The 26293-nt window shown below is 38.2% G+C and overlaps 1 protein-coding gene across 1 annotated transcript; it reads left to right on the plus strand.

Annotated features, from left to right (window-relative positions):
- Window positions 1–2768: 2768 nt before the first annotated feature.
- On the plus strand, window positions 2769–26293 carry GDA (guanine deaminase). Its single transcript, XM_030968784.1, has 14 exons — window positions 2769–2906; window positions 7863–7951; window positions 9642–9813; window positions 12300–12387; window positions 13625–13730; window positions 16555–16582; window positions 17958–18065; window positions 18538–18645; window positions 20748–20845; window positions 21369–21436; window positions 21886–22032; window positions 24242–24360; window positions 25207–25234; window positions 25963–26293. Exons 1-14 carry the CDS (start codon window positions 2784–2786, stop codon window positions 26031–26033), a joined length of 1353 nt encoding a protein of 450 aa, XP_030824644.1. The 5' UTR covers window positions 2769–2783; the 3' UTR covers window positions 26034–26293.

A 26293-nucleotide genomic window follows, 5' to 3' on the forward strand; every position in this document is an offset into this window, starting at 1 on the left:
TAAGAAGCTAAATGTCTCTCCAGACTATCAACTACTCTGGGGAAGGAGAAAAAAACCACCAAACTACTCCTTAAATTAATTACTATGTAACAGTCACAACAGAGCATTATATTTCTATTCCAGATGGTGAAGTGCCTAGCCCAGTTTATCCCAGAATAAACTAAACATACTTCACTCTTACAACATTTTTGAGCAGTGGCTTCATTTTTCATAGTTGGCCAAGGTCTCACCTTGATTCATGTAAGTATCTAGGGTGTGCATATGTAACTGGTTGCAAATTAAAATTAAAAAAATCTGGGAGGAGGGAAGGGTGTTAACCATTCTTCCACCAGCAGTTTTCCACAGCTCCCATGCTTTCCCATGTGACAGATGGAAAAAGCAGAAGAGACCTCCTTTTGACAGTTCTTTTGACAAAGAAATTGTATAACTTCAGAGTGTTTGGAACACAATAAAGCAAAAAAAAAAGAAATAAAAATAATAAAATATCATAAGCAGTGTTTGTTATTAACATTTCTCCATAAAAGTGCTAATGAAACAGACTGTCCATATTTTTTGTTTTCTTCTCTTGCATAAATACTATCTGGATTACATCTCACTCAAATCACTGCACTTCTTTTTGTAAGGATGTTGAAGGCAATCCCCGAGATATTGAATGGAAAACTAGAGTTGAAGCAGACAGACATTCTCAGGTGCAGCCCCCTTCCCCAACACACCACCAAAAGGTTCCTCAGAAGCACTGAGCTCTGCTGAATATGAACAGCAGAGTAAATGAGTTTGGTAGCAGCAGCTCCTTGGTTTACCTCTCCAGGACACTGTCCTAGGACAGCTGTGTGCTTCACTTAACGCAAATCAGGCTAAAACAGCTTTTGGTGCCAAATTCCGAGCTCTTGCACTGCCTTCGGCCACCTTTCTTCACGGTAAGAGCAAGTGAATTTACTGCTGCAGGGCTGGGTCCCTTGGCCCTGTTTCTCATTTCCACTCTCCTTATTACTCAGTTTTGCTACTCAGTAGCGAAACCAGCCTTTCTCCCACTCTTTATCTTTCCTGCCGCAAAAGACAATTTTCCTTGCCTGGCGTAATAGCTTGGAAAACAGCTCATTTCAGCTGCAGCCTTGACGGCCACAACTGCAACACCCTGAGAAACAACTTTGGAAAACGAGTTTTTGCAAGTCCTAAGTGAGAAGACTGCTGGTGCTATTTTTGAAAAATTTATTACTCTGCATTTCAAATAAACAGAAAGTGTTATTTTGTTTTAAATGGACTAAATTGCATGAAAGATATTTATGTCAGTTTCTTCTCCAAACTAGAAGATTGGAGATCTTCTAGATTAATCTGCAAGACTTGTGATTTTTTTTGTGTGCTATTTTCTCGTGTCAAAGATGCTAGAAATACAATAGAAAATTGAAATATATCTTAAATAACAATTTTATGTCATTGTGAGTTTTCTCAAACTGCCAGAACTCTCACAAGAATTGCCAATATAAGTAAAAGTCACTTTCGCATGTCTATTTTTTCTTTTTTTGAACACTTTTTATTGCCTGATTAAGCTGATGTCAAAATTCACCTATGAACATCCCACTGATATCAATAAATCCAATATTTTTTTAACTTCATTCTCATTAGCATAACACATTCTTATGCAAAGAAGGCAAGATAGAGGCTGATGACTTGCCCATAGCAGACTAAAATTAAATTTATTCTGCACCTTCCTGCTGTGTTTCTCATTCCTCCCACCATTAGTCTGGAGAGTTTGTAGGAAAGATAATCTGCCATGCCTTTGTATAGTGTCAGCACAATGGGGAGTGCAAAGGTCTTAAATGTTAAACCATGTAATGACAAACTTTGCAAAGCAGCCCTGAGAACAGTAGCGTCAGTGCCCTTGGTGCCAAGCTCATTTGTCACTTGATAAGTTGATGAATAAAGGTCACTTCAAACAGTAATTCAGAGGGCATTCATGGGGTTATCGTTGATGCATATAATTCTGCCTTTGTGAAGTCTTAGTCCAACACTCTCAATTGCGATCCTCTTAGGATGTGTTCATTATATACTTTGACTTGGGCTGTTGAATCAGAATATCATTCCAGGGACACATTTCTCTGAGATAACAAAATTAATTTTTCTCTGCCTTTCATTCTCCTGAGACTGTTTTTTCTTCTGTAGACCATCTCCATTGAACGAGGCTGCCTACTTCTGGAAGTTCTGGTACCTCAGCAGGCATCTATTCTCTACTCCTACACTCTTCTAAATGTCCTATATAGAGGCCGAGGACTGACGAGACAGTCTGGCATATGAAGGTCTTGAAGGTCTTTTCCAACCTACAAAGCCTATTGTAAATTAAACTTCTGCAAGTGGTTACAACCCGCAGGTTGGTTGCAAACCTGAGTTGCCAGACACTCGTAAAACACTACCAGACACATTGTCGAATCTCTCACCGCTTCCCAGCGAGAAACTGGGACCCCAAACCCCACCGAGCATCTCTCCTGTCGTTCGCGCCTCTTGCTTGGGGGAGAGCACATCCCTGGGATGGGGGCACCGGCGGCGGGAAGGCCGAGGGTCCCGGGACACCCCGTCCGTCCGCCCCCCCGGGGAAGGCGGAGGGGCGGCGCGGCCTCCCGCCCTCCCTGCGCCGCAACCACTCCCCGTAAAGAAAGTCACCAGGGGGTGGGGAAGTGGTGACAGCTCCAGGAAGCCGCCGGCAGCACCGAGAGACTCCGAGCGAAGGCAGCCCGCGAGGTGGCAGCTCCCAGCCCGTCGCGCCCGCCGCCGCCGCCGCCGCCGCCGCCATGAGCTCCGCGCAGCGCCCGCCGCTCGCCCACGTCTTCAAGGGGACCTTCGTGCACTCCAGCGCCTCCGCCCCCATGGACATCCTGCACGGACACCTTCTGGGGGTGGACGATAACGGGACAGTGAGTGAGGGGCTCGGGCGGGTGTCGCGGTGCTGGCGGCGGGGGCGATGCCCGCAGCCGCTGCGGGTCCGCCTTGTCGGGCGCTGGGAGTGACCTGTGCGGCCCCGAGCCCGCGTCGGGGGTGCCGAGAGGCAGGGCCGGCTCCGCCGGTCTGTGCCGAGAAAGCGGAACATTTTCGCACTCCTGTCCGTCGGGGCAGGCGCCGCGGAGAAGGAATTTCGCACTTGCGGGAGCAGGAGTTTACCGGGATGGAGCGTCCCCTCGGCACGAGTCTGCAGTTGGCATAAATCTGCTTTTGAGATCTGCTAAGTGTTCCCGGAACAGCAGCGTTCCTAGATCTGGCATTCTTTCCGATTCTCTGTTTTCTTTCAGTTTCGCAAGCTGTTGTGGTTTTTTGGGTTTTTTTTTTTTTTTTTTTTTTTTTTTTTTTTTTTTTTAATACTAAGGGTATCTAAACAGTGATAGTTAAAATAGCTGTCTACCCACTGCACAGCCATCTAAATGAGGCTCTTTTTGTCTTCTCGTCACAAAAGTCCCCTCTATGGCATATACCCATAAGTTGTAGGAAGATGGTGATGTTGGGCATTTCAGTAGTATGAACTAAGCTTAAAACAAGCATTGCATTTCGTGATAATGTTGGAGAGAGTCTGGCAGGGAAGCAATGTCATTTCCTTAACCCTTATCACACTTGAAACTCAGTTTCATAGTGCAGGTTATGCAAGTAGACTGGTGATTTTTTGTAGGCTCAATAACATATGGTCACCCTATGTGAAATCTAAAAAAGTAGTTTTCTTTCGTATGGCTAAATAACAGGTTTCAGTAACATTTGAAATATGTGCAAAACACAGTTTGAGCCCTAACAGTGCATTTTCTCTATTCATGTGGGTCCATGAGGGCCTGTTTCAAGACAGCCCTTTTATAGCTGTTGAGGAGTCTGGCGCAAGGTGTATTGAGGTCTGTGAGGAGCTCTATTTTGATGAACAGGAGAGGAGTAAAAACTTGCACAGTTATGTATTGGCTGGTGTTCACAAAACAATAGATCTAAATGTAAAAAGGTTTGGCTGGTGTAACTCAGGTGCACAAGGCATAAATTCATACCCCATCCCACTCTCTTTAATGTCAATTTCTGCAAAAGTGTCTCTACACATCGTCCACATGAAATCAAGATTTTTAGTGATTTTCTTGAAAAAGAGGTATATTAGTAAGCTACACCTAGGCATCTGTGCACTCACTTACTCTCTCCTTTTCCTAGGGAAGAAGGATTCACAGTGTAATCCATTAAAACACTATCTTCCTAAAATAAAATTCCCACCAGAATACAGTGACAAGCACTTTTTAAAAATTCTCTTTTTATTACAAATTCTTGACATTTTAATATTCCAGGGGCTGATACAGTGAGTATCCCATATGCTCTCTTTTCTCTGTATTACTCATAATGTAGCCTCACGTAGAACAACCACTGGAATCACAGAAGAGTTGGCTTTTCAAGAAAGGCATAGTGATTAGAAAATGACTTGCCTTTATTTTTCAAATTTACACCAAAACTGCTTCTGTTTTCCTCCAAAGATGTAAATTTAACTAAAGAGGTATCCTTCTTTTGCCTCATGTTGCTGACTCCATCATGGAAAAATTTTGCATGGTCTCTGACACTGTGTGTCAGAGCTTGTATGAAAAACTGGGTTCTGTTTTGCAGTGTGGGTCCCTGCATGTCCTCCAAGGGATGTAAAATGTCATCTCTCTGCTTTGCCCCAGATGAATACAAAGTTTTATGAAGAAAACCATTGCCTTTGGATATAAAACCGAATTTATCATCAAGTTAGCAAAGTAAGGACCCTGTTTAACTGAGTAGTTTGCAGAGCAGTGTAGTGTCTCCCTTGAGGAAAAACAAAGAGAAAGACCAGCATTCCTCAGGGTAGAGAAAACAGACAGAGGTGCAAAATGTGAGTTGTTATTGAAATGTTGGTATAATTATCCTAGGTGAGTAGAATATTAAGTAAATAGAAAAGAAATATTAAGCTAAAAGCCCTTGTGGAAGTAATAAAAAGATCAAGAGTTGTGGAATAAGGATTTTAAGCATAAGTTTTGATTTCAACCTGTTGTGACAGTGAGTAGACACATGTCCTGTACAAGGAGGAAGGTACCATCCATCTGGAGTTCACTGCTTCTACTTTCTCAGCAGGCTGTGCAGTTCCTTTGAGTGTTCTTGTCTCTCATTTAGGCTCACATTCCAGTTTTGGGAACTAGGCAAACAATAGGCATGACTTAATAACTGTGGGAGCAGGGAGGGAGGAGAGCATGTGGGAGGGGAAAGAGGGACAGACCCTTTTCATGTTCACCTCTGAATGTCATAGCCAGGCACTGCTGGATCCAAGCAAACCAGGTTCCTTCAGCCAGTATAATTCACTTTCCATTTTCTTGTTAGTTAAATATTTGCACTGTGGTGCTTGAAGGCACTCAGGGTTTGCTACATCTGGGTTGATGCACAGTTTAGTTGACCAGCTCTGCTTTAATGGAAGAGCTTTGGGCATCACTTGGTACACAAAAGGCCTGAATTAGTCACAAGTGTTGGGAGAGCTTTGCCCCTGATCTTTGAATTCTTTAGCCCCGTTACATGACTAACATGTGAGAACTTATGGAAGTGTTTGGACAATGGGGTTAGCAGTCACTAATTCTGTGTTTTGTGATACACCTTTCCCAAAGTGCCAGTTATTCTCCTTGATTTCCTTCTTTAAAACTGAAGTTCTTAGTCTTGTGCACTTCTCTTGGCTCTGGAGTGACTCTGGTGTAGAATTTCTTCTTGCTTCTACAGTGCTGAGGTGCAGAACTAATTTAAAGAACTGTGCATCCGCTTGGTTACCTTGAATACACAAGCAAATACTGGAGCAAATATCCAAGCATAGGATCTCAAAGAGTTTAAAGCATTCAGCATTAGAAAGGCATCCTAAAGCAATGGGGAACAACTCTTGTCTGACTAAGGAATTCCATTGGGAAGTTTGTTTGAAAAAAAACGTAGAGGTCTTGTTGATTTACCCATAGTCTAATTCAACCATAAGAGACCAGGTGCCAGGTTTAGAATTGATTTCATGTATCCAGCTTCCTTGAAACACATTTTCTTCATTTTTCCATGATTTAGGTATTTTATTTTTCTGCACCCTAAGAGTACATAACAGCCACTGCTTTTCCATGGCAACGCCTGTTTCCAGAATTTGTCATCTGGTGTTTCATGTTTTTCTCTCTCTCTCTTTTTCCCTCCCTCTTCATCCTTCTCCCCCCACCCCCAGCATCTCGAACATTGTTCATTCTGCATCCATTTTGACTTCAATATCTGAATGACATCTTCTTTATTGCACATCAGATATTTTAGTAGGTCTGTATTCCAAGCCTTCTGCAGTTAAATTAAATTGGATGTATTCCTCTTTGTACGGAGGACAATATTGCTTCTTGTCAGCTATCAGTAGAATACTACAATTTTGCAATTTTTGCTAGTGTGGTATTTATTTACATGGCATTATTTTAATATTTTTTCTGACTAAAAATGTAAAACATCTGCTCCTTAAACAATATAAATCATACCAGCCATGATTAGTTTAAAAGACTAGGCCGCCAATAACTTGTCTACAGTTTAGCAGCATTTACATTTTAGCAGCTTTGCTTATTTTTGTCTATGGAAAAACCAGAAAATGGTGAATTTCTATGCAAAAGAAGCATACACATAAAAAATGGCATGCAAATAAGTGCTAAACAATGCTTTTTTTTTGTCCTCTTGCTCTTCCTCCTATGTTTCTTCCTACTGCCATTTTAAAAGGACTAAGTTTTGCCTTTTTTAGTGTGGTTTTGTTTTTCTTTTTAACTGATGCCCTAGAAACTGCTGTCATGAGGTTGACACAGGCCGTCCATCATGCCAGGAGGGAAGGATACTGATAGGAGGAAGAGTATTCCCTTGAAATTAGGGGAACCAGCTCTTACACCAAGGGAGTTAGAAAACCGTGCATTGGTTTCTGGCAGAGGCTGTGGTTAGAGGCAGGAATTTCTGTAAGTTCAGGAAGGCAGTCTTTGGCCAGGGGAGACTTCCAAGTCCTCTAAATTGTCTAAATTGTGTTGAGGAAACTTGGGTTATGCATGGATCCTGTAGTGGGCATTGCAGTTCCTAGGCTCCATAGTCTCTGTTTCCTGGGGAGCTGTCATGCTTATTAGTGATAGACCAGAGAATCAAAGACTTGAGAATTGAGCTGCTAAGAGTCATCTTGTAGATTAAAATACCACAGAAGTTAAAAATAAATAGGAAATGTGTTAAAATTCTGACTAGGCAACAGCAACTCATCATCAGTAGAGTCTGTGTTCTCTAGGAGTCAAATGGGGTTGAGTTTGGCTCCAGATTGTAGGGTTTTATTTTGAAATAAACAAAGATCTCAGCATCCTTTTAGCCCATTCTGTAAAATGAAAATATTATCCACATTTTCCCCTTCAATTTATTTTCTCATCGTAGGCACTGAGAAAATTAAAAAAGACCAACACAAGCAGAAATTTAGAAAATATTTAGCTTGATGCCAGTCAGTCATAGGCACAGGAGGTAATTTGACCCTTCTGGTTGTGAATACTGTGCCTGCATTCCTGTAAGGCTGCTGTACAACTCCTCACAAGTGACTGTCTTGCTAGCATGATGTTACCTTACAGGACACTAAGGTCTGTGCTGTTCTGCCTGTGTATTACCTGAGAAGGAATTAGCTGTTTTATTACAAGTTACAAGGTGGGTGCGGTTATTCACTGGATTATGAGAAGGTATTTCAAAATCATGCTTGATAGTCAGGAAGAGCAAGAGTCTCAATGCAAACCTAACACCTCTGTAGTAAGTGTGCAAAATTGGTTTTAAGATATAACTTCTTTTGCCATTATATAAAGCTGATGTGGGATTCGAGGTGCATTCGAGGTACTTAACTATGTTTTCTTTTTTTTCAGATTGTGTTTGTGGAGCAAGCTGATCAGCTAGAGCAACTGGCTAAGACATGGGGGTTCAAAACATCTGACATAAGACAACTGAGTAAACAGTATGTGTTTTGTTAAGATTAGCTACAGCAAATGCAGTTTGTTCTTTGAGTGAGGTAAAGCGAGGTTTTGGAATACATTTTGACAGGGAGCACATTAAAACCATATGATGCCCATATATTTAATGGCCAAAATTCCATTTTAGTGCAGTGAGAGCTCTTTACCCAAAAGTGCCTGTGTTCTGGATGCAACTCGACAGTCCATGTTCTTTTTGCATTCCCTGGTTTGGGATTGCAGACATGGTTGAATTGTGCTGGCTGATGTATACTGCACAGAGCAAAATGCCATATTTAATTTTCAGGCATAATCGCTTCCGTGCTCACGAAAGTGAGTGCCATTCTTTCTTGAGATTACATTTTATATCCATTTTGTTAGCAGTGGGCTGTGCCTAACATGAAAGTCTAGGTGTAGTAAATGTAGATAACACTGACACTGCAGATATGAAACTTGTTTGCTTAGACTTTGACACATTGCATAATAAAAATTAGTACAATTAGAAGATTTAAGCCCTCTAAACACAGAGCTTTTGGTTTCTCCATACTGCAGCTGGAGCATTTCTTTTTTCTTCATGCAGTGAAATCCTCCAAGTTTATTGTGAAGTAAAAAAGTTTTGGACTGTGTGAAAAAGTTTTGAACTATGCTTTGCATGTAGTAGCACTGTAAATGACTTGTGGCTTATAATTGAGACCTGCCTTCTAGTAATCAATTGTTAAAAAACGTTTATGCTTTGCTGAAAGGCTAATCATACAGTATATATGAATAATCAGATTTTTTTTTTAACTTGAAATAGCCTGAGGAAAAAGAAGGTTCTGAGAATGTGAATTGATTGAGGAAGACTTTTCAGCATTTATTGCCTGCAAGAAAACAGAAAAAAGAGGACCTAAAAAGAGACAAAATTCAGTTCATTCTGTAGTCAGGGAGAAGGAAAGAGGAGTGAGAGAAATGTTATGTAGTAAGAAGTTTCAGAACAAAACAAAATAGCTATAGAAACTTCCTAGTAATGTTGATATATTCATACCTGTTATTGCATGAACATTGCATGACAACATATAGTTTTACGGTTACAGTGTAAATATGCCTTTCCTGTTCAAGATATTGAGCAGACCTTTTTTCACCAGTGTCTATGTCTGCATTTTTAGACACAGTGTCTGTTTTTCCATTAAGCCTTGAAATTAATTGACTTTACATATCTATATAGACATATAAATAATATAGAAGAAAACTGGCATACAGAAAGTCACGTTTTGTAAATATAATGGTCTGGAAGCTAGAGGCATTCCATATATATTCAAACTAGGAAACAAGACTGTGTACTATTCTCTTTTTCAGGTGGATTCTGTAATGGAGTAATTTTAGTTATTGTGAAGTCAGTTCCTCTTTGTTTGTTGGCATTTAGGGTGGGTCAATATTAGAGATAATTAGATTAATCCTGCTCCTATACTGTTTTTCCTCACAGTTAGATATATGTATTTTGCAGTGTAAATGATATTACTCAACTGCTTCATACCAAAATATGGGTATGTGTGAAGGTACAGCAGGAGTTAATAGGCTGATGCTGGAAGAGACAGATTAATCTCTACTTGCCATTTATTCTGATGGATTTTAATCAAGTATACTCTTTAAAACAAAGCTAATTACTGTGGAGAATTTTGAGGCATTTTGAATTATTACAATTCTATTTTCTTTCCTTAGTGAATTCTTCATGCCAGGATTGGTTGATACGCATATTCATGCTCCTCAGTATTCATTTACTGGTACAAGAGTAGACCTGCCTCTTTTGCAGTGGTTGACTGCTTACACATTCCCAACAGAAGCCAAATACCAGGATAGTGGTTTTGCAGAAGAAGTGTACACCAGAGTTGTTGTAAGTCCTGCAAACGACATTTACCTACTCGACAGCATTCATTTTTGTGTAATATAGGCATGTTCTCAGAAGGTTGGCAGAAAGAGTAGAGAATGTTTTACTGTCATGGAAACGAGATAAAGCCAAGATAGCCACTGTTCTAATTGCTAGTCAAGATTGTCTATTACTAGTTACAGTCTTGTTCTCTTGTTGCTGGCAGTAGAGTTCATTTAATCACAAGATTAACAATGAACTGTTTATCACCTTTTCTGAATATAATGACAGCTACTAATCTACAACAAGTAATCTACACTCAGAATTATTACATCCAGCAGGTGCAGACAACCTCAATGTAGCAATAATCAAGCATAGTGAGAAAAAATAATTCAGGGAATGTTTCCTTTCTTCCACAAAAGTCGTCTATTATGAACCCACCATCTGCAAAAACCACATGAAAGAGAAGATAGTTCTGATAGATGACAGATCTGGGGTGTTCTGGAGTAGTAAAGAAAGACATTGCTGCTGCTGAGATCTTTATAGTAAGAATGTCTTTTACTGCAGGGGCTTTAGAAGGAGTCTCTCAGTGGTATTGTGGGTCAAAGAAAGACTGTGTTTGAGCTTGACTGTTTCTGAGCATTTTAAAGTCTTTAAGATCCACTGAATGGACAACAAGCGGCTAGGTCATATTGCAGAGTGCTAGTTCTGGCCTATAACTTGTATTTATCCTTTAATATGTGGCTGAAATATCTTCAACAGATTAAATTACTTGGCCAGCATAATTTGCCTTGCATATGTCTATTACCCTGGAAGCATCTGTTGTCAATATAGTAACATAACAAATCTGAAATAAATAGTTATGCTGTTCCCTGCCACACAAATTTTAAAAGAAATTACTTTCTGCCATCTGCCATGATAAAAGCATGCAGGAGCAGCCTGGTCATAAGCTCTTTGACAAGCACTTTTAAGCCTCCAAGTGCTTAAAACATAGAGGTGACCTCACCTAACAGTATGTTGAGCTGTGTGCCCAACACGCTGTTACAGCGCAGGCTGAGTGACCCCAGCACATCTAGAGACCTCACCCTGCAAGGTGTGTCACAGAATCATCTGGAAAAGAGCTGCCAGAGAGAGGTGGAAGTTAGCTGTGGGAGCCTGGACACCACAGTTAGACTATCCTCATGTGAATCAAATAGCACAGGGTCAGGAAAATGTCTTCACCCACAGAAGATACAAAATACCAGTTGCTCTGCAGTGTTTGAAGGGGCCAATTATAACCTTCATCTGTTAGAAATAGAACTAAACTTTCATGGAGTAGATGTTTTTTCATAAGTTTCATTGTGCTTATGAAGTTGTAATGAAAAAACAGTGGATTTTTTCAAATCAAAGTCCTGTTTCCAACAAATGCCTTCTATACTCAGCAAAAGAAACAATTTAGGTGATTTTTCCTGCTTTTAGCTGGAGCCTCCTCTTTGTGCTGATGATTTGGAAACAGAATGTTTTTGGATTTACTTTAACAATGTTGTTAGGATTTCAGAAGTAGAGAATTCTGAATTTTAAAAGCTAGAAAAGACAAAGGTAACTTGTCTTTTTAATGACATTGCTATTTTGAGACTTTTTTGGAACTTTTAAAGATTTTCATTTAAATATTGTAAGGAAAAGACAGAGCTTGGCTTCATGTTTGTCAAATAATTAACCCTACCCTTCCTCCAAACATTGTGTGGAATGTCCCACCTTTTATCTCATTAAAAAAATTTAAGAAATTCTCAAATTAGTTGGCAGACAGAACCCAAAAGTATAGTGTCGGTCTGTATGTTGGATAAGTGGTCAACGTAGTTTGCATCAGTCCCAAGGACGAGAGAAGCTACAAATTTCATCATGAATTAATGTAACTAAAATACCCGGTGATTTACTATTATGTTCCCCAAAAGTAATATGGGGATTTCCTTTCAAATGGTATATTAGATAAATAATTAACTCATAGTCTGAGTGGTTTTGCTCAGTTTACTTTTACAGTTAAGTTTGATACTTGGTATTTGGGGGCAACAAAGGTTTTTGATACATGAAAACCTGACTTGTTTTTCCAGCTGAATCAGGTTACTAGAAGAAAATCACCATGTTAACCAAAAATCTTGCTTTGCTAACACTACATAAACTGTGCTTCACTATCAAAATTGCAGAACCTTTCATAACTAGGAAATAACAAAAATTACTAGTTGTTTGTATTTCTAAATATAAATTGGAGTATTTCCAGTTTGGGGAAAGAAATAATGACTGGTTTCTATGGGTTTAGCCACTGCAAAAATTGTGTGAGCAGTTTTTTGTATTTATTAACCCTCAGACTTAAAAAAGCTTTTATGAAATTAAAAATCTATATTTTTACCTTCCCACTTCACTGCAAAATCTTACAATAACCGAATGTTCTTGCAGCTTGAAATGAGACTTCCTGTTCTGCATTTTAGCAGCTTTGTTGGCTTTTTTCTCAGACAGTTGAAACTGATTTCTTTTTTTAGAGACGAACTCTAAAGAATGGCACGACTACAGCTTGCTACTTTGCAACAATTCACACAGATAGTTCCCTTCTTCTTGCTGAAATTATAGGTAAGTCTAATGGTGAGTTTTGAAGGATTATGTGGATCATGTTAGTTGAAGGAAACAATGCTTAGGAATTTAAACTAGCTAGGGATCTGTCTTTCTCCTAATTTGTTTTTTATTCATACTACCTGTCACACTGTGTCCCCAGACCCCACCTGTCATCCATGTTCATTTAAACACCTCTATCCTACTTGGTATTCCTTCCCTCCTTATTCCCAAGTCTGCTGCTGGCTGAGCTTGAATTAGGTCTGCTGGACTTGTTCTTCAGCTGCGGCTCTCTGCTTTTTCTAACCTTTTGTTATTTGAGGTTTAAAAGAGCTGAACGACAGGAGGCCCAGTCGGTGCGTTAATTTCCTGATACAGAGGTTTCATCTGATAATCAATATCAAAAATCTTCACACACCCTCTGAAATCAGAGAAGTGGAAGTTGCATCAGAATCTTATCCTTCCCTTCTGTTCATAGTTGCAAATGCCTGCTGTTTGAAAATGTTTTTGTTCTTGCAGTATTTCGCAAGGCTCAGACAGCTCATAAAGCAGAGAAATTTAATAAGAACCTCAAATTTCATCAAAAATTAGCTATTCTGATTTATTAGGAAAATTTTGAAGCCACTGCATTAAACAACTCAAATAGTAGAAGTGGACAAAGCGATCTGATTTTAAAACACATTTGACAGCCTAGGATATTATATGCATGTTTTACACATGATTTCTGATTTATTCATCTAGCATGGGTAAATCTCAAGAAAGAGGCTAGAACAGATCTGGAAATTTCTTCTTCGAACTGCATGTGGGAGGCTGTTAGCAATCTTTGCCTGTTAGCAAAAAGAGAGATGGTTTGCTAAGATCTTTATGCCCTCTCTCATCTTCAGGTAGTAATCTACTCCAGCTACTGTACTTTGATGCTTGTGTTTCTCATCCTTTGTGTCACAGCTGTCTTCATAGACTACCATTAAGAATTCTGGTTGTGGTTAAACTATAGTAACCTAGTTCTTATTTGTAAAGTTGAGTATTAATGTGGAAGACAGCTCCTATTTAATGTTGTTTGTTTCCTTATTTTGTCTTTTCTTTTTATCCTTAAAAGTCACATGAATGACCCTAACTTAGAGACAAGATAGCATAAATTCTGGTCATCCTAAATGGAGCTGGGTGGGGTGGAATTAGTTTTTTTATTTCAGTACAAGCTTTGGTAATGGTTTGTGAGAACCAGTGATTCTGAGATTTATACTCTAATGCATCTCAACAGATAAATTTGGTCAACGAGCATTTGTTGGAAAAGTCTGCATGGATGTGAATGACAGTGTGCCAGAATACAGAGAGATTACTGCTGACTCTGTCCAAGAGACAGAAAGGTAAAATGGTAAAATTGATGGCATAACCTTTTAAAGTAAGATTTTTCATACATCTGAACAGTGGATGTGAATCTGTCTAAGAGCTTACAGGTGTGAATTTATTAGCAACAGGTTTTTTTCTTCCAACCGTACTACAGTCCTGGCAATTCCTGCAAATCCTGGCAATTCCTGCAAAAGTTGCTGCACAGCCCAAGCAGCATCCCTCTGGCTTTTCTAAAGAGAGGGAGAAACCACAGATGCAGGGTTTGAGAGGATATGTCTGTTTTCTGCTGCCTCTTTTCCCTTTCACAGCTGTCTGTGTGGAGGTCATGGGACCTGACATACAATGGTGAGGTGGCAGCCAGTTCCTTCATCCCCATTAACTTCTAAGCTATTTCCTTTCATCAATTAGGTAGAACTCGTCTCTCATACCCCATTTTAAACATATCTTCTCCATCACAGCACCAGTCAAACTACTCCAACATGCAGCTGAGAGAATGAAGGGGAATCCAACGAAGGCAATATTTGTAGTGGAGGAGAGCCAAGACTGCATTATTGCGGTTTACTATCATGTTTCTCTTGTCTTTTGCACCCATGCTCAGAAAACAGTTAAGCAGACATACAGCTCTTCTCATAGGACTAACTATTTACTTATATAAATGTTTCAGATGTCATGCTGAAAGAGAAAACCCCTAAGAGTAATAGAAATATCTTTTGGCACTTGTGTGAGGTTGCTCCCTTGTTTTTACAAATCATGCTAAAGGCATGACAATGAAAGTTAGAAATAGTAATGTATTTCCAATGGTGTTTATATTTAAAGGAATTTTTAAAACATGCAGAATGAATTACCTTCACTCTTCTAACCTTTGTTTCCCTCTATGTAAATCCCCAGCTTCCATAATATGGTGCAAGTCCTGCCAAATGGGCCTGAAAGAAGCAGAACTTCCAATTCTGATAGTTTTAAAAGCTTCAGAAGGATCTAAATAGCTTTCTTTCAAATATCTGTCTTCTGCCTCCAATTAATTCCTTTTTGGTTGTATAAAAAGAAATTCTTCTGAACTTGGGTGACAGGTTGCTACAAGCACTCCATAGCTGTCTAGGGAATGGGGCTGTGTGCTTCCTGGCATGGATTTGGAGTATTTTCCCCAATCACAGCAGTACAATTGCAGAAGGATGAAAAAGCTGTTTCATTAAGAGGGTAACATGTTAGCTGGGTTTTTGTTGCTTGGTTTTTTAAGAATCTAAGAAATGTGATCTGTCACACTGTCAGAAAATGGACTACACTCATTTCAGTTACTTAAAGTTAACATACAGAAATATTTATATTGTAAGCATGGAAATAAGGTACAATTCCAAGTACTTCATATATTAAATTTAAATTCATCAAGAATTTGAATCTATCATTCTTTGTCAAAGAGGATTTAAAAAAATGTTAGGGAATTGAACTCTAGATTACCATATATGGTATTATTAGTTATAGTCAGCTGCAAAGATGAGAAGCTGTGTTTAAGTCTGTTCTGCTACAGAAGACAGTGATTTGGAGCTGAGCTTCTTTCCTGATAGAGAAGTACATAAGCCAACAAACTACAGGCTATATTTGTAAAACATATTTCATCACATTTCATCAGTTTTGAAACAGCTCACACTGTTCAAAGAACGTGAGAAAGAATGAAAATAGCCACATTGAAATTTTGGCTTGTCAGCTGGGCATTATATTTCTGTTAAAGCTTCTGCTCAAGTGTGTACTTTATTGATCAAGTTCTGATCATAAAGCTTCTGATCAAATGTGATCAGGTTAATCGGTAAGAGGAGAAACAGGCAGGTGGTAGCTAATTCACTTGGCATTTTAGGTCTCAAAGTAAGAAAATGCTGGGCTCAAACTCCTTTGGTCATTGCAGAAGTCAAACTCAGGTTTCTTGTTTCCATCTGCTGATCTAGTGCAACCTTCAGGGCTGTGAATGTAGCCTCTAGCGTAATTTTCTTTTTCCTCTGAAGACATTTGAAAAAATTGATTAAACATGCTGTGATCAAAATTACACAGTTTTCTTACTATGAACTATAGCATAAAAATTCACAGAGATTCTGTCCAGAAAGCATCTCAAACTGTCTTTCACATGTCACTTACATACACTGAACAAATGGGCTTTCAAATAATTTCCTCCTTCCAAAGTAGGAGGAAGTTTAATTTGCTCATCTGCATTATCCATAGTGACTGCTTAGGGTTTTTTGTAGAGGTCTGAGATGGCATTTTATTTAATAGAGTAAGTAAATCTTTATTTTCTGGAAGGTAGATGGTCTATATGCTAGCATTAATATAAGATTTCCAAAAAATCAAGGGTTCTTTAAGTGAATGAGGACATATGCCTCTACTGTAAGATATAAAATATTGCTACATCTTTTAAAACTTGGATTTGAAAAGGTTTAAGCACCGCAATTTGAATTCATGGACAAACAAATTTAAGTTTGGTTTGTTTTTTCCTTCTTCAATATTGCAGCTGTAGGTTATAATTACATTTTCAATTCATTTAATGTAGCATGTGTTTGGTTTTCAGGGAGGACTCAGCATAATTACTGCTTGTCTAATGCTAAGTATTGCAATGAAAAAACAATAGTCTGCATGTTCAGAGTCAAATTCAAAACTAGCATAATTTGGTGTCACTATGCTGACTTCATTGTGTTCCCTTTTTTTATTTAATCTAAAAATCTGGTGCAAAATTTTGTAAAATAATTGATGTGTCTGAAGCGTTTGATCTGTCTGGGTATCCAAGTATATATTTTTTATATTTTTGATAATTTATAACATAGAGGACAGATTTATAGCAACTTTATTTCTACCCTTTTTCAGGTTTGTTAGAGAACTACTGGAAAAGAAAGTAAGTAATGTTCTTTATTGAATTCACTTCTGTGTTCAGAAGATGCTGTGTGAACACATGAAATAATTAATCCCACTATCCAAATCTGTTGTCTTAGTGACAGATCAATTAATATACATATTTCTGTGTAATAGACAGATATCATCACTCTGAAAATGTTCTAGTAAATGTTGAGAAATGTACTTGTAACAGTGTAAAATCAGTTTTCTGTTCTCAGAGCAGAGCAATGTTCTGTGTGTTTCTCTACTGAGTTTAAAAAACCTGGCTTCCTAGAAAGGATTATTTTCTTGTTAAGAAAGGTGGAATTCTGTTTAGCACTCTTAGTATAGAAGTAGACAGGTTAATTGAAGGAATTCTCACCAGCAGAAATCACTGTTTTTTTCAGTAAAGTTACTAATCCACTATAAAATTAGTGTTTTGTGTCAGTGCATGTCTTAAAGTGTGTTTCTAAAGACATTCATGCTTACACTCCAGTGGTAAAGATTGAAGTTTACACTCCAACATTATACACAGCAGTACTTTTCTTATCAGCCTTTGGTTTTCAGTGGCTTCTTTTGACATCCCACCCCAAAATATTCAAGAGCAGTTGCCTGGAGTTTAATGCCTAAACTGAATATATCATGAGAGTAATGCCTAAACTGAATGTATCACTAGAGTAAGTTGGCTAATTTGCAAAGACCCGAGCTCCTTTTTTCTGGGAGATAGTACAAGGAACTGCCATCCAAGTTATCATTTACTGGCTTGTGCTAAACTCTTGCCTCTAACTATTGTTTTAGGAAAATTTTAATCTAGAGATGCAAGGTGTAAACCTCTGTAATTTTTAGTGTCTTCTCCACTGTGTCCTACTGTCTAGCATATCTGATCATACCACCATTCTTCTTATCTAAGGAGTTCAGGGGTTTGTCACTGTTATGAGTAAAGAAGATTGAACAAGAAAATGGCTTTGGTTTTGTAGAAGCTTGCAGTTTTGCATCATTATATCTTCAATGCTCACGGAAGTGTGACTGAAAAAAATCTGGTCATTCAACTGACTTACTTCTCATCATGCATTTAGACTGTCAGCAAAGATGAAAAAGTGCTGCTGAAGACTGGTGAAATTTCAGGGACTTGATGAAAGTTCAAATAAATACAAGTTCTTTAATAAAGTTCATTAAAATTGTTGTCAGAAATCCCCACTTTCATTCTCTGTTTCTGCAATGAGATGTCTAATGACAGCAAGGAAATGACTATACAGCTTAATTTGAGTTGGCAAGGATGCAGTAAGCAGTAAGCAAAGAAGACAAAATGTAGTTGCCATGTAAATGCTAGTCTTATGGTTGCTGAAATATATATGATATATATGTAGAATGCAAACCCCATCTTCTGTTATTTTCAGTATCCCAGAGTACAGCCTATCATAACCCCCCGCTTTGGCCCCTCCTGCACAGAGGACTTGCTGAATGCCCTTGGGGATTTAGCACAAACCCATGATCTCCACGTGCAGGTAAGCTCTGAGAGCTCTGTGTGCCATTTCAGTGGTGTGGACAGACAGCACGCTGGCCATCTAAAGATGCCTTTGGGAGGAGGTATGTACCTGCTGCCCTGACCTCAGCATCCGCTCTGTAGTAGGCTTGTTCTGTCTTTCACCTCACATTAACATCATGTATTATTTTATCTATTAACATCTTCCTAAAACTGGAAGTGGATGCATTGTGTCACCACATTACTGGGATGAACATGTGTACCATCTCATATCCCTTTGTTCCTTTAAGGACAAATGGAGCTACTTCTTTAGGTCCTATGAAAACTTGTTCAGGTCTGATGAAAAAAGAGATGCAAGGACTAGATCAAATTATAGGCTTTACAGGCACTATTTTTTATGAATGTATATTTAGCACCAGTAGATTGCTCAGAAGGTTGCAATGTCAGGTTCAATGCTGTTTAAAGGATTCGCTCTATGCATTTTCTTTTTGCAGAGTCACATAAGTGAGACTGAGGAAGAAATCAAACTTGTGGAGAACATGTTTCCTGCCTACCAGAATTACACAGAGCTGTATGATAAAAACAAGCTGCTAACCAGCAAGGTAGCCACATAAAAAATTCCCAAATATGACTTAAATTAATCCATATAGAGAATATGATGGTTTACTGTATTGTTTTGTTCTGTGAAGATCAGTGATATCTGGGGAAAAGCAAATTTGTTTTATGTTCTATGTTGAGGTGTTGGGTCTTTAAACAGGCCCACTGTGTTCCTAAGTATTTTAGAGGAAGGGAAAAAGAAACATATTTTGTGCTCCATGATTCATTTTCTAAAGGCTCCAAAGAGAGTTAGGGCAGTGGGATTAGAAGGAAGCTAGATAAAGCTGGTGTTGTAGGAACTGATAATTCTTGGACAGGACCTAGTTGTCCTTATAGTCCAAGGATGTTACCCAGTTTTTGCAGTTTGCCTGAAGGTTTCTTCTGTGGTGTCATGTTAGGACCAGCTTCATTTCCTTCCTATGGAGAAGCAGCCTTCTGTGTTGAATTCTAAACATCTACTTCACTGGCAGACAGCTGCTCTTTACTGATCTGACTATCCAAAAGGACTCTCACCTCATTTTACCAGCTGATTTTACCAAGCTTTGTGAGGGACCCTAGCCCAAAGAATTGAAATTCATTACAGCCTTATGCTGTTGAGATAAATGTAATATACCTGCCCACAGTAATTACAGGGTAGAGACCCAGGACACATCTGATTAGATAGTGGACTGCCCCTGCAAAAGTGAATATGAACAACCCAACTACAGTCAGCGTACCTAAACATCAGTCAAGCTCATTTAAAAATTTGAGAGAGAATTTTCAGATGCACAAGAGGCAGCTGGAAACTCCCTAGGAATTAGCTGTTGAGCTCCCATTTCCGTGTTTGAAATTTTACCCCAGTAAATGACTTGTTTACGGTTCTTTTTGCTGAGAAATCAATATGGACTAGAGAAGTATGTACACAGAATTAACCTTTGCTTTCTTACATGGTCTTTTGCATGCTGATTTGGTGTGCAAGTGTTCTAAAGAGCATATTTGTGCTGCAAAAGCACAGGTCTTAATTCTGTGACTTGTATGCACACAAGTGAAAATGGTAATGAAAAGGTTGTGATTACTGGTGCCTTCTGGAGTCAGACTCCTGGATATTTGGGAAAGGATACTATTAAACACAAGCATAGCAGCAGAACCTCAGATATTGCCTCCCCATCCACTCAAACTAAGAACCAAATCAAATTTTTTTAAGTGCTTTAAAAGCAGGGGCTTTTTTTGGAGCTGTTGCTGAAATGTTTCTTTCCTTTCAAAAACAACACAGATTGGCAGGGATATGCTTCAGTAGCTACCATATGTAGGTCCTTATCTGAAGAAGGTGGCTCTTCTCCTTGTGTTTTCAGCTACAGTGAGCTTGATAAGTAGAGATGAGAGGGGTACAGTGCCATTAGGAGATGCTCAGTGGAAGCAGTGCCATGCTCAATTTTATGTGCAGATTGCAAGATCTAACAGAGCTCTTGCTCCTCTCTTTTAGTGGGCATTTGGCATGTGAGGTAATGCCAATTAGATTTTTATGGCAATAATTGGTTTATCCACTATTAAATTATCCTATCCTATATTTCTATGTTTTTCTTGTGAACTTATTTTTAAAGTCAGTTATGTTGGCTAAAAAGTAAAAGTAATTTATCAGTTGCATAAAAAATTAGATTATATTTTACATAAAGAATATTTAATCTCGTTCTCCTTCCCTGGTGCACACCTTTAGAGAGCTAATAGGAAACATGCTAAGAGTACATGCATCTTCCATTTTATCTGGTGTATTCCTAGCCCCAGTACTTAATCTCTGTGTTAGCTACAAAATATAAATTGTAAGCATGCTGCAGCACTAGGGCAACTGGGAAATTCTCGCTTTTATCTTTGGTCACAGCAGTCACTGCAAGAGCAAGTACCCTGTATTCTTATATTTAAAAAATTTAAAAAAGCTGAAGGAATGATATGTCAGGCACACTGAATTTAATCAGCTTTTCCCTTGTGGGTTTTAAGACCTTAATTCAAGAAGTGCATTAATTTCACTAAATAGTAACATGTCCTTTTTGGCTATTTAAAGCAGCGCAGCAAACCTCACAGCCACAGAAGTAAATACAGTATTGAGTAAATTTATGATTCTCTTTTTCTTTAGACTGTGATGGCACATGCCTGTCATCTTTCTGAAGAAGAGCTGAAACTTTTTAGTCTTCGTGGAGCTGCAATTTCACATTGCCCCAATTCGAACTTCTCGTAAGTTGAAAAAAAAAGGAATGGTGCATAATTAAATAAAGCTGTTGTTTATGTAGTACCCTGAGTCGGTGCTACCATTGCAAAGCTATGATATAGAAGCTATATGATACCTCATTACACCATAAATGACATATTGGATTGAACATGACCATTCATGATCCACTTCTGCATAGCATGCTCTGGACCAATTTGTGGTCTTTCAGTTTAGTTATTGCATCTATATCCATGTCTATAGAAATACTTCTTTTCTAAAAATTTTTTTCTTTTGACTGTTCTGTCAGTGGTAGATGTCAGTGGTATCTCCCTTCCCCCTGAAGTCTGCTAATGTTTTGGGGAAATGGACTATAAAATCTTCTTTCTGTTGAGCAGACATGAGATACTGCATGGTATCCAGACCGAATAAGTAATAAACCAAATCTTGTACACATTAAGGGAGAGTCTTTGTCATAAAATGGCTCTGCAGCCCTGCTTCTCCTGAACTTTTTCTGCATGTAGCACACAGAACATGTTTCTTCCAATCCAGGATGTGCAGCGGTGTCTTAAATGTGCAAAAGGTTCTCGAACACAATGTGAAGCTTGGTCTTGGCACAGGTTAGTAGTTTGCTCTGAAAGTCTTTTTTTCTGGAAACCATTGGGAGATACATTCACCTGTTCATATTTAAAAGTCAGTATGTCTCAAATTTTTGGTCCTCCTGTTTTCTCCACTTGAGTAAGGAAGTGTAGACTGCTGGAATTCTAGGGTTGGTACAAAACTCTTTTAAAACAAATTTAAAAATTAGTGAAGAGTTCTTTGCTGTTGTGAGCTTAAACAGGGCCTGAACATCAACTTTTCAAGTTTCTGTTTTTGTGTTGTGTTCTATTCACCTGACTGTGTGTGAGAACACCTTTGTTGGGAATTATGCCTTCAGAGACAGTGCTTAGCTGTAGAACTTGTTTGGTTTACCACATATGTCTCTTCAGAACTTTGAATTAAAACTTATGGAAATTTAACATAGAGATTTATACCCAAAGCTTGTTTCTAAGACTCTGATCCCTTGTAGATGTTGCAGGTGGATATTCAGCTTCTATGCTTGATGCTATAAGGAAAACAATGGTGGCATCTAAAAGCCTTCAGATCAATAAAGTGAATGAAACAGGACTAACTCTTAAAGAAGCTTTTCAGCTAGCCACTCTGGGAGGAAGCCAAGGTAAGAAGAAAATTCTGTAGTGTGCACACAGAGAGCTACAACTCTCTTTGATTATATGTCTCCCTGTCTTCATGGGAGATTCATGGATTTCCTGGTGCCAGAGTGAAATCTAACTGGTAGGCAGAGATAGTCCTTCAGTTTCTCATACTCACACTAGGCTTTTCAGAGAAGAGTACTCTATTAATGCTGAGAGTTTAATAACGAAATCTTAATGGCTTTTCAGGGTTGTACATTTGCTTTGCGAAGATCCTCAGACTTCTTAGTCATAAGGCTGTAAGTGCTTGTCTATTTATTGTACCAGCTGGAAATTTGTTTTCTCAGCAACCATCGCCTAGAAGAAAAACTGCAATTACAGTAAAATCATGCATTCTATTTGTCATGAGTTTCTAATTTTGCTTGTGCTTTTTGAGCTGTCAGTGAGGTAGTTTGTTGCAAATCAAAACATCATGCAAATCACTCCTCACTCAGGGAAGAGCAGAAAAACAGGCTTTCCACCATGGTTGTTCACAATACAATTGCACTTGCAGAATGCAATCATATAGTATATGGGTTATCCAGTTTTGGAGAACCAATTTTGCTGTAATCAGTGTGCACATAAAAATAGATGCAATTAAAAAAGTTTTAGTGTAACTGGTATGATTTAGCAGAGAGGAAATCCACATGTAAGTGAAAACCTATTATTGTTTCAGTTACCAGAAATGAGCTCACTACCTTCTAAAGCACTGGTCCCAAATTTTCTCACTGTAACCTGCCTGTAGCTGCCAAAAAGCTCCATTGGGAATTATTAATGGAAGCTTAAAAGATGTAGTGAAAAGGTTGTCAATCAGGTCTTCTCAGAACTGTGTTTGAATTCCTGGAGGGGGTAATGGAGGAAATAGAGAAGACAGAGGATGAGCAGGGAACAAATAGTGTTTTTTTTCCTGCAATGTATACTGTTCCACAAAGTGTGAGAATAAACTAGCTGAGACACAGAAAGGAAGACATAAAAATCCCAAACTCATATGTGGCTTGCCTTCTCAGCTACTCCTGTGTTTTTTCTATATTAGGTTTCCTTAGTAAAGTATTAATTTTTTATATTGATTTTAAGCTGTTTTATCCTTACTGTATCACTTTTAAGGGTAGAATATAAATTACTTCTACAAGCTTCCAGTAGCCTGGAAGGGCTACTGGAAGGGAAAATTTCAGTAGCAGAAATTTAAATGAATAATTTTTTGGGGGGGATAGTTTGCTTTGTTAAGACTCCTAAACACTTATCACCCTCTTGTGTTTAATCTAAAAATTGCATTCTGCTCTAAAACCTGAAGGAAGATGAGATAATTTTTGTTGAAACTAGTAGGCAATCAAAATATTTCTGAAATTTTAGGAGTTTAAATGTCTTTAAGATGTTGTGATATTCCTGCCACTCACAAACTTCAATGACTTCTTAAAGTAACTTCAAGACTGAATTTCCTTTATCAGTGCAATCTGAAAACAAATAAGTTATTTGCAGGTATTATGCTCTTTGATGACTTAATTTCAGAGTATTGGAAAAATAGATTTAATTAACATATTCTTTCTAGAACTTAAAAGGGTCCTAATTTATTTCTAAAGAGGCACAGAGGCTTCTCTTTAGGAATTCTAAGCACTTGCAAGCACCCGGTCCCTGAAGATGAATTTGTAGGTTTTCAGGGCATGTGGACCTGAGAACTTGTGGTTGTAATGAAATTTTGAAAAAAATAAAGCTACATAATAGACCACAAGGCAAGCCATACAGGTAGGTATGAGATCTTCAGACTGGCTATGATTATTTCTCCACACCATATTATTATTTGTTCCAGCTAATTGCAATTACCACTGGATACCTCTTTTATTATCATATTACTATATATTACTATTGCAATATGTCTATACAAACTTTCAAAATTGCTTAAACTTTTTAAAAAATTCAATCTAATCCTGCCTTAGGAAGGTGAGTGTTATTATAAGCTTTACTGTTTCTCTGATTTAATTTCACTGTCCCATTTGGAGTTTGAATGTTTTTGGAATATAACCCATTGTTTCTTAACATACAGGTGCTAACATACTATTCAGTTTGGTTTTGGGTTTTTCCTTGTAATAATCTAAATTTTTGTTTGTCTTATGAACCTTTCAAATAAGTTGCCAGGTACTTCTACATGGTGGAAGGAGGCTGGTCCTGAAGACGTGTTTATGGGCTTGTTTTCTTCCTCAGCTCTAGGACTGGATAGTGTGATTGGAAACTTTGAGGTGGGAAAAGAATTTGATGCACTGCTAATCAACACAAAGGCTTCAGATAGCCCTTTTGACTTGTTCTCTGCCGATGATTTCGAGGTAATCAGAACAGGATTGATGATCAAAACATGAATGGAAGTGATGTGGGGAAGGTCCATGATGCAGACAAAACAGGTCTCTTGAGAGTGATTCTGGTGGCAGGAATTGGGTGTACTACACCCCTGCCTGCTGTCTGTGCTTCAGCCTGCATGTTCCATGGGCTTTTTTTGGTCAGAATCTCGCTGACCCCAGTGACAGTGCCATAACACCATGAGCAAAAATGCATGTAATATTTTTAATGCACATTATATTAGCCCAAGATGACAATTACAGTTATGTTATTGCAGTGACAAATGGCAGCCAAGAATAAGCAATTTATTTTTAGTCAATACTTAGAGCTCAGACTGAAAAATCTCAGCCTGTTCCCAGAGAACGGTTAGGTTGCCTTTTCTGCATTGCTGTTACAAAATGAAGCAAGCACTCAAGATGGCTAATTTGAGTTAAAAGCACAGTTTTTATGTTAACATTAAAGCAGTGTTGGTTTTATGGTATGGAAACACCTTCTCATTCAAAAACCTTCACTGACTAAAAAAGATAGTTAAGAGCAGTTACTTGAATTTATAGATGTGGTCAGACTGCCTAGAAACATTTCCAGTTCTGTAAAAAGAATTATTTTTAAGTTTAAATCTAAACCTTCTAAGCTAAGTTACTGGTCCTTAGCACTTTACAAAAATTTAAATTTTGCCTTGTTTTCAAAAAGCAAATTATGTATATTAAGTTTTGATTTCACTGTTACTAGGAATATTTAGGAGAAGTGTTTTTATCAGTTCTTTCAAGCTTCAAATGATTATGATCCGGGACAGCACATATTGCTTTCTGAATTTGTTTTCTCCCATTTTTTTAAAGGACACTCTCCAGAAGTTCCTGTATCTAGGTATGTTTTGAATTTCAACTCAAGTTGAATTCTCATTTCCTATATCAAATGTCTCAATGAATATTGGGGTTAATAATAAATTTATTTTTACATAAGCAAGTGTACATTTGTTTGCAGTAATTAAATATATTTATTCAACTATTATATGAACATTAACATGTCCCAAATAACTAGCATTTATATTTGACATTAATAAATACAAACTGGTTTATAATTATAATTGTTTGTAGATATGTCCGGGCAGTGTCCGGGCCGGGGGTGTGCTGCTGCTGTGTTGTGATGTTGGGATGCCTGGTGCCAGCTGTGGCCACAGCTGTGTCATGCTGTAATGAGACTTTTGCCTTTCTGAGGAGCTGTCTCACCAGCTTTCTTGATGGCTGCTTCCCAAGCCAGTTCAGATACCATGCAACAAATCATTTTCTGTACAGATACATAATATTTTTGGGATTTGGATCTACTGAATATACAGAAAATCCATTGCACTATTGCAGCAGGTGAATGGTATGTTTATTTTTAAAAAAAAAACAAAACACATGGGTTGCTAAAATATTTATTAATTTTTGTGGTAGCCCTGACTATTTCTCTTCAAATAGACTTTCTTAGTTCTAGGAAATGGTTGCTGCAAATAATGTGTTCCAAAATGTGTTTTTGTAGACTGCATAATTGTCATTAATTAAATCAGTGTTTGTATTTATGAGCAAACCTCAGTTTTGACCGTGTTATTTCAGGTGATGATCGGAATATTTCTGAAGTGTATGTGGCTGGAAAGCAAGTGGTTCCTTTTTCGAGCTCTGTATAAATCCATTTTCTGTTTGCAAAATATTCTGCTGATCATTCTGCATCTGATTTGGAAAAGATTGATTAAGTGCAGTGCCTGATCATCAGGAATGACACCTCACTTTTGGTTAATGTTAAAAAACTTCCATACATTGAAAATTTCGTTAGACCTTTCAAGAACTACTATACCGAAATTTTCATAGTTCTAGAGGGAATGGCTATTTAAATTTCTTTGTAAAAATAGCATTTGTGCATTGATTGGGGATTTGATAAATACCTTAT

The sequence above is a fragment of the Camarhynchus parvulus genome, chromosome Z (genome assembly GCF_901933205.1).
Source record: "Camarhynchus parvulus chromosome Z, STF_HiC, whole genome shotgun sequence".
NCBI classification, from domain to species: domain Eukaryota; kingdom Metazoa; phylum Chordata; class Aves; order Passeriformes; family Thraupidae; genus Camarhynchus; species Camarhynchus parvulus.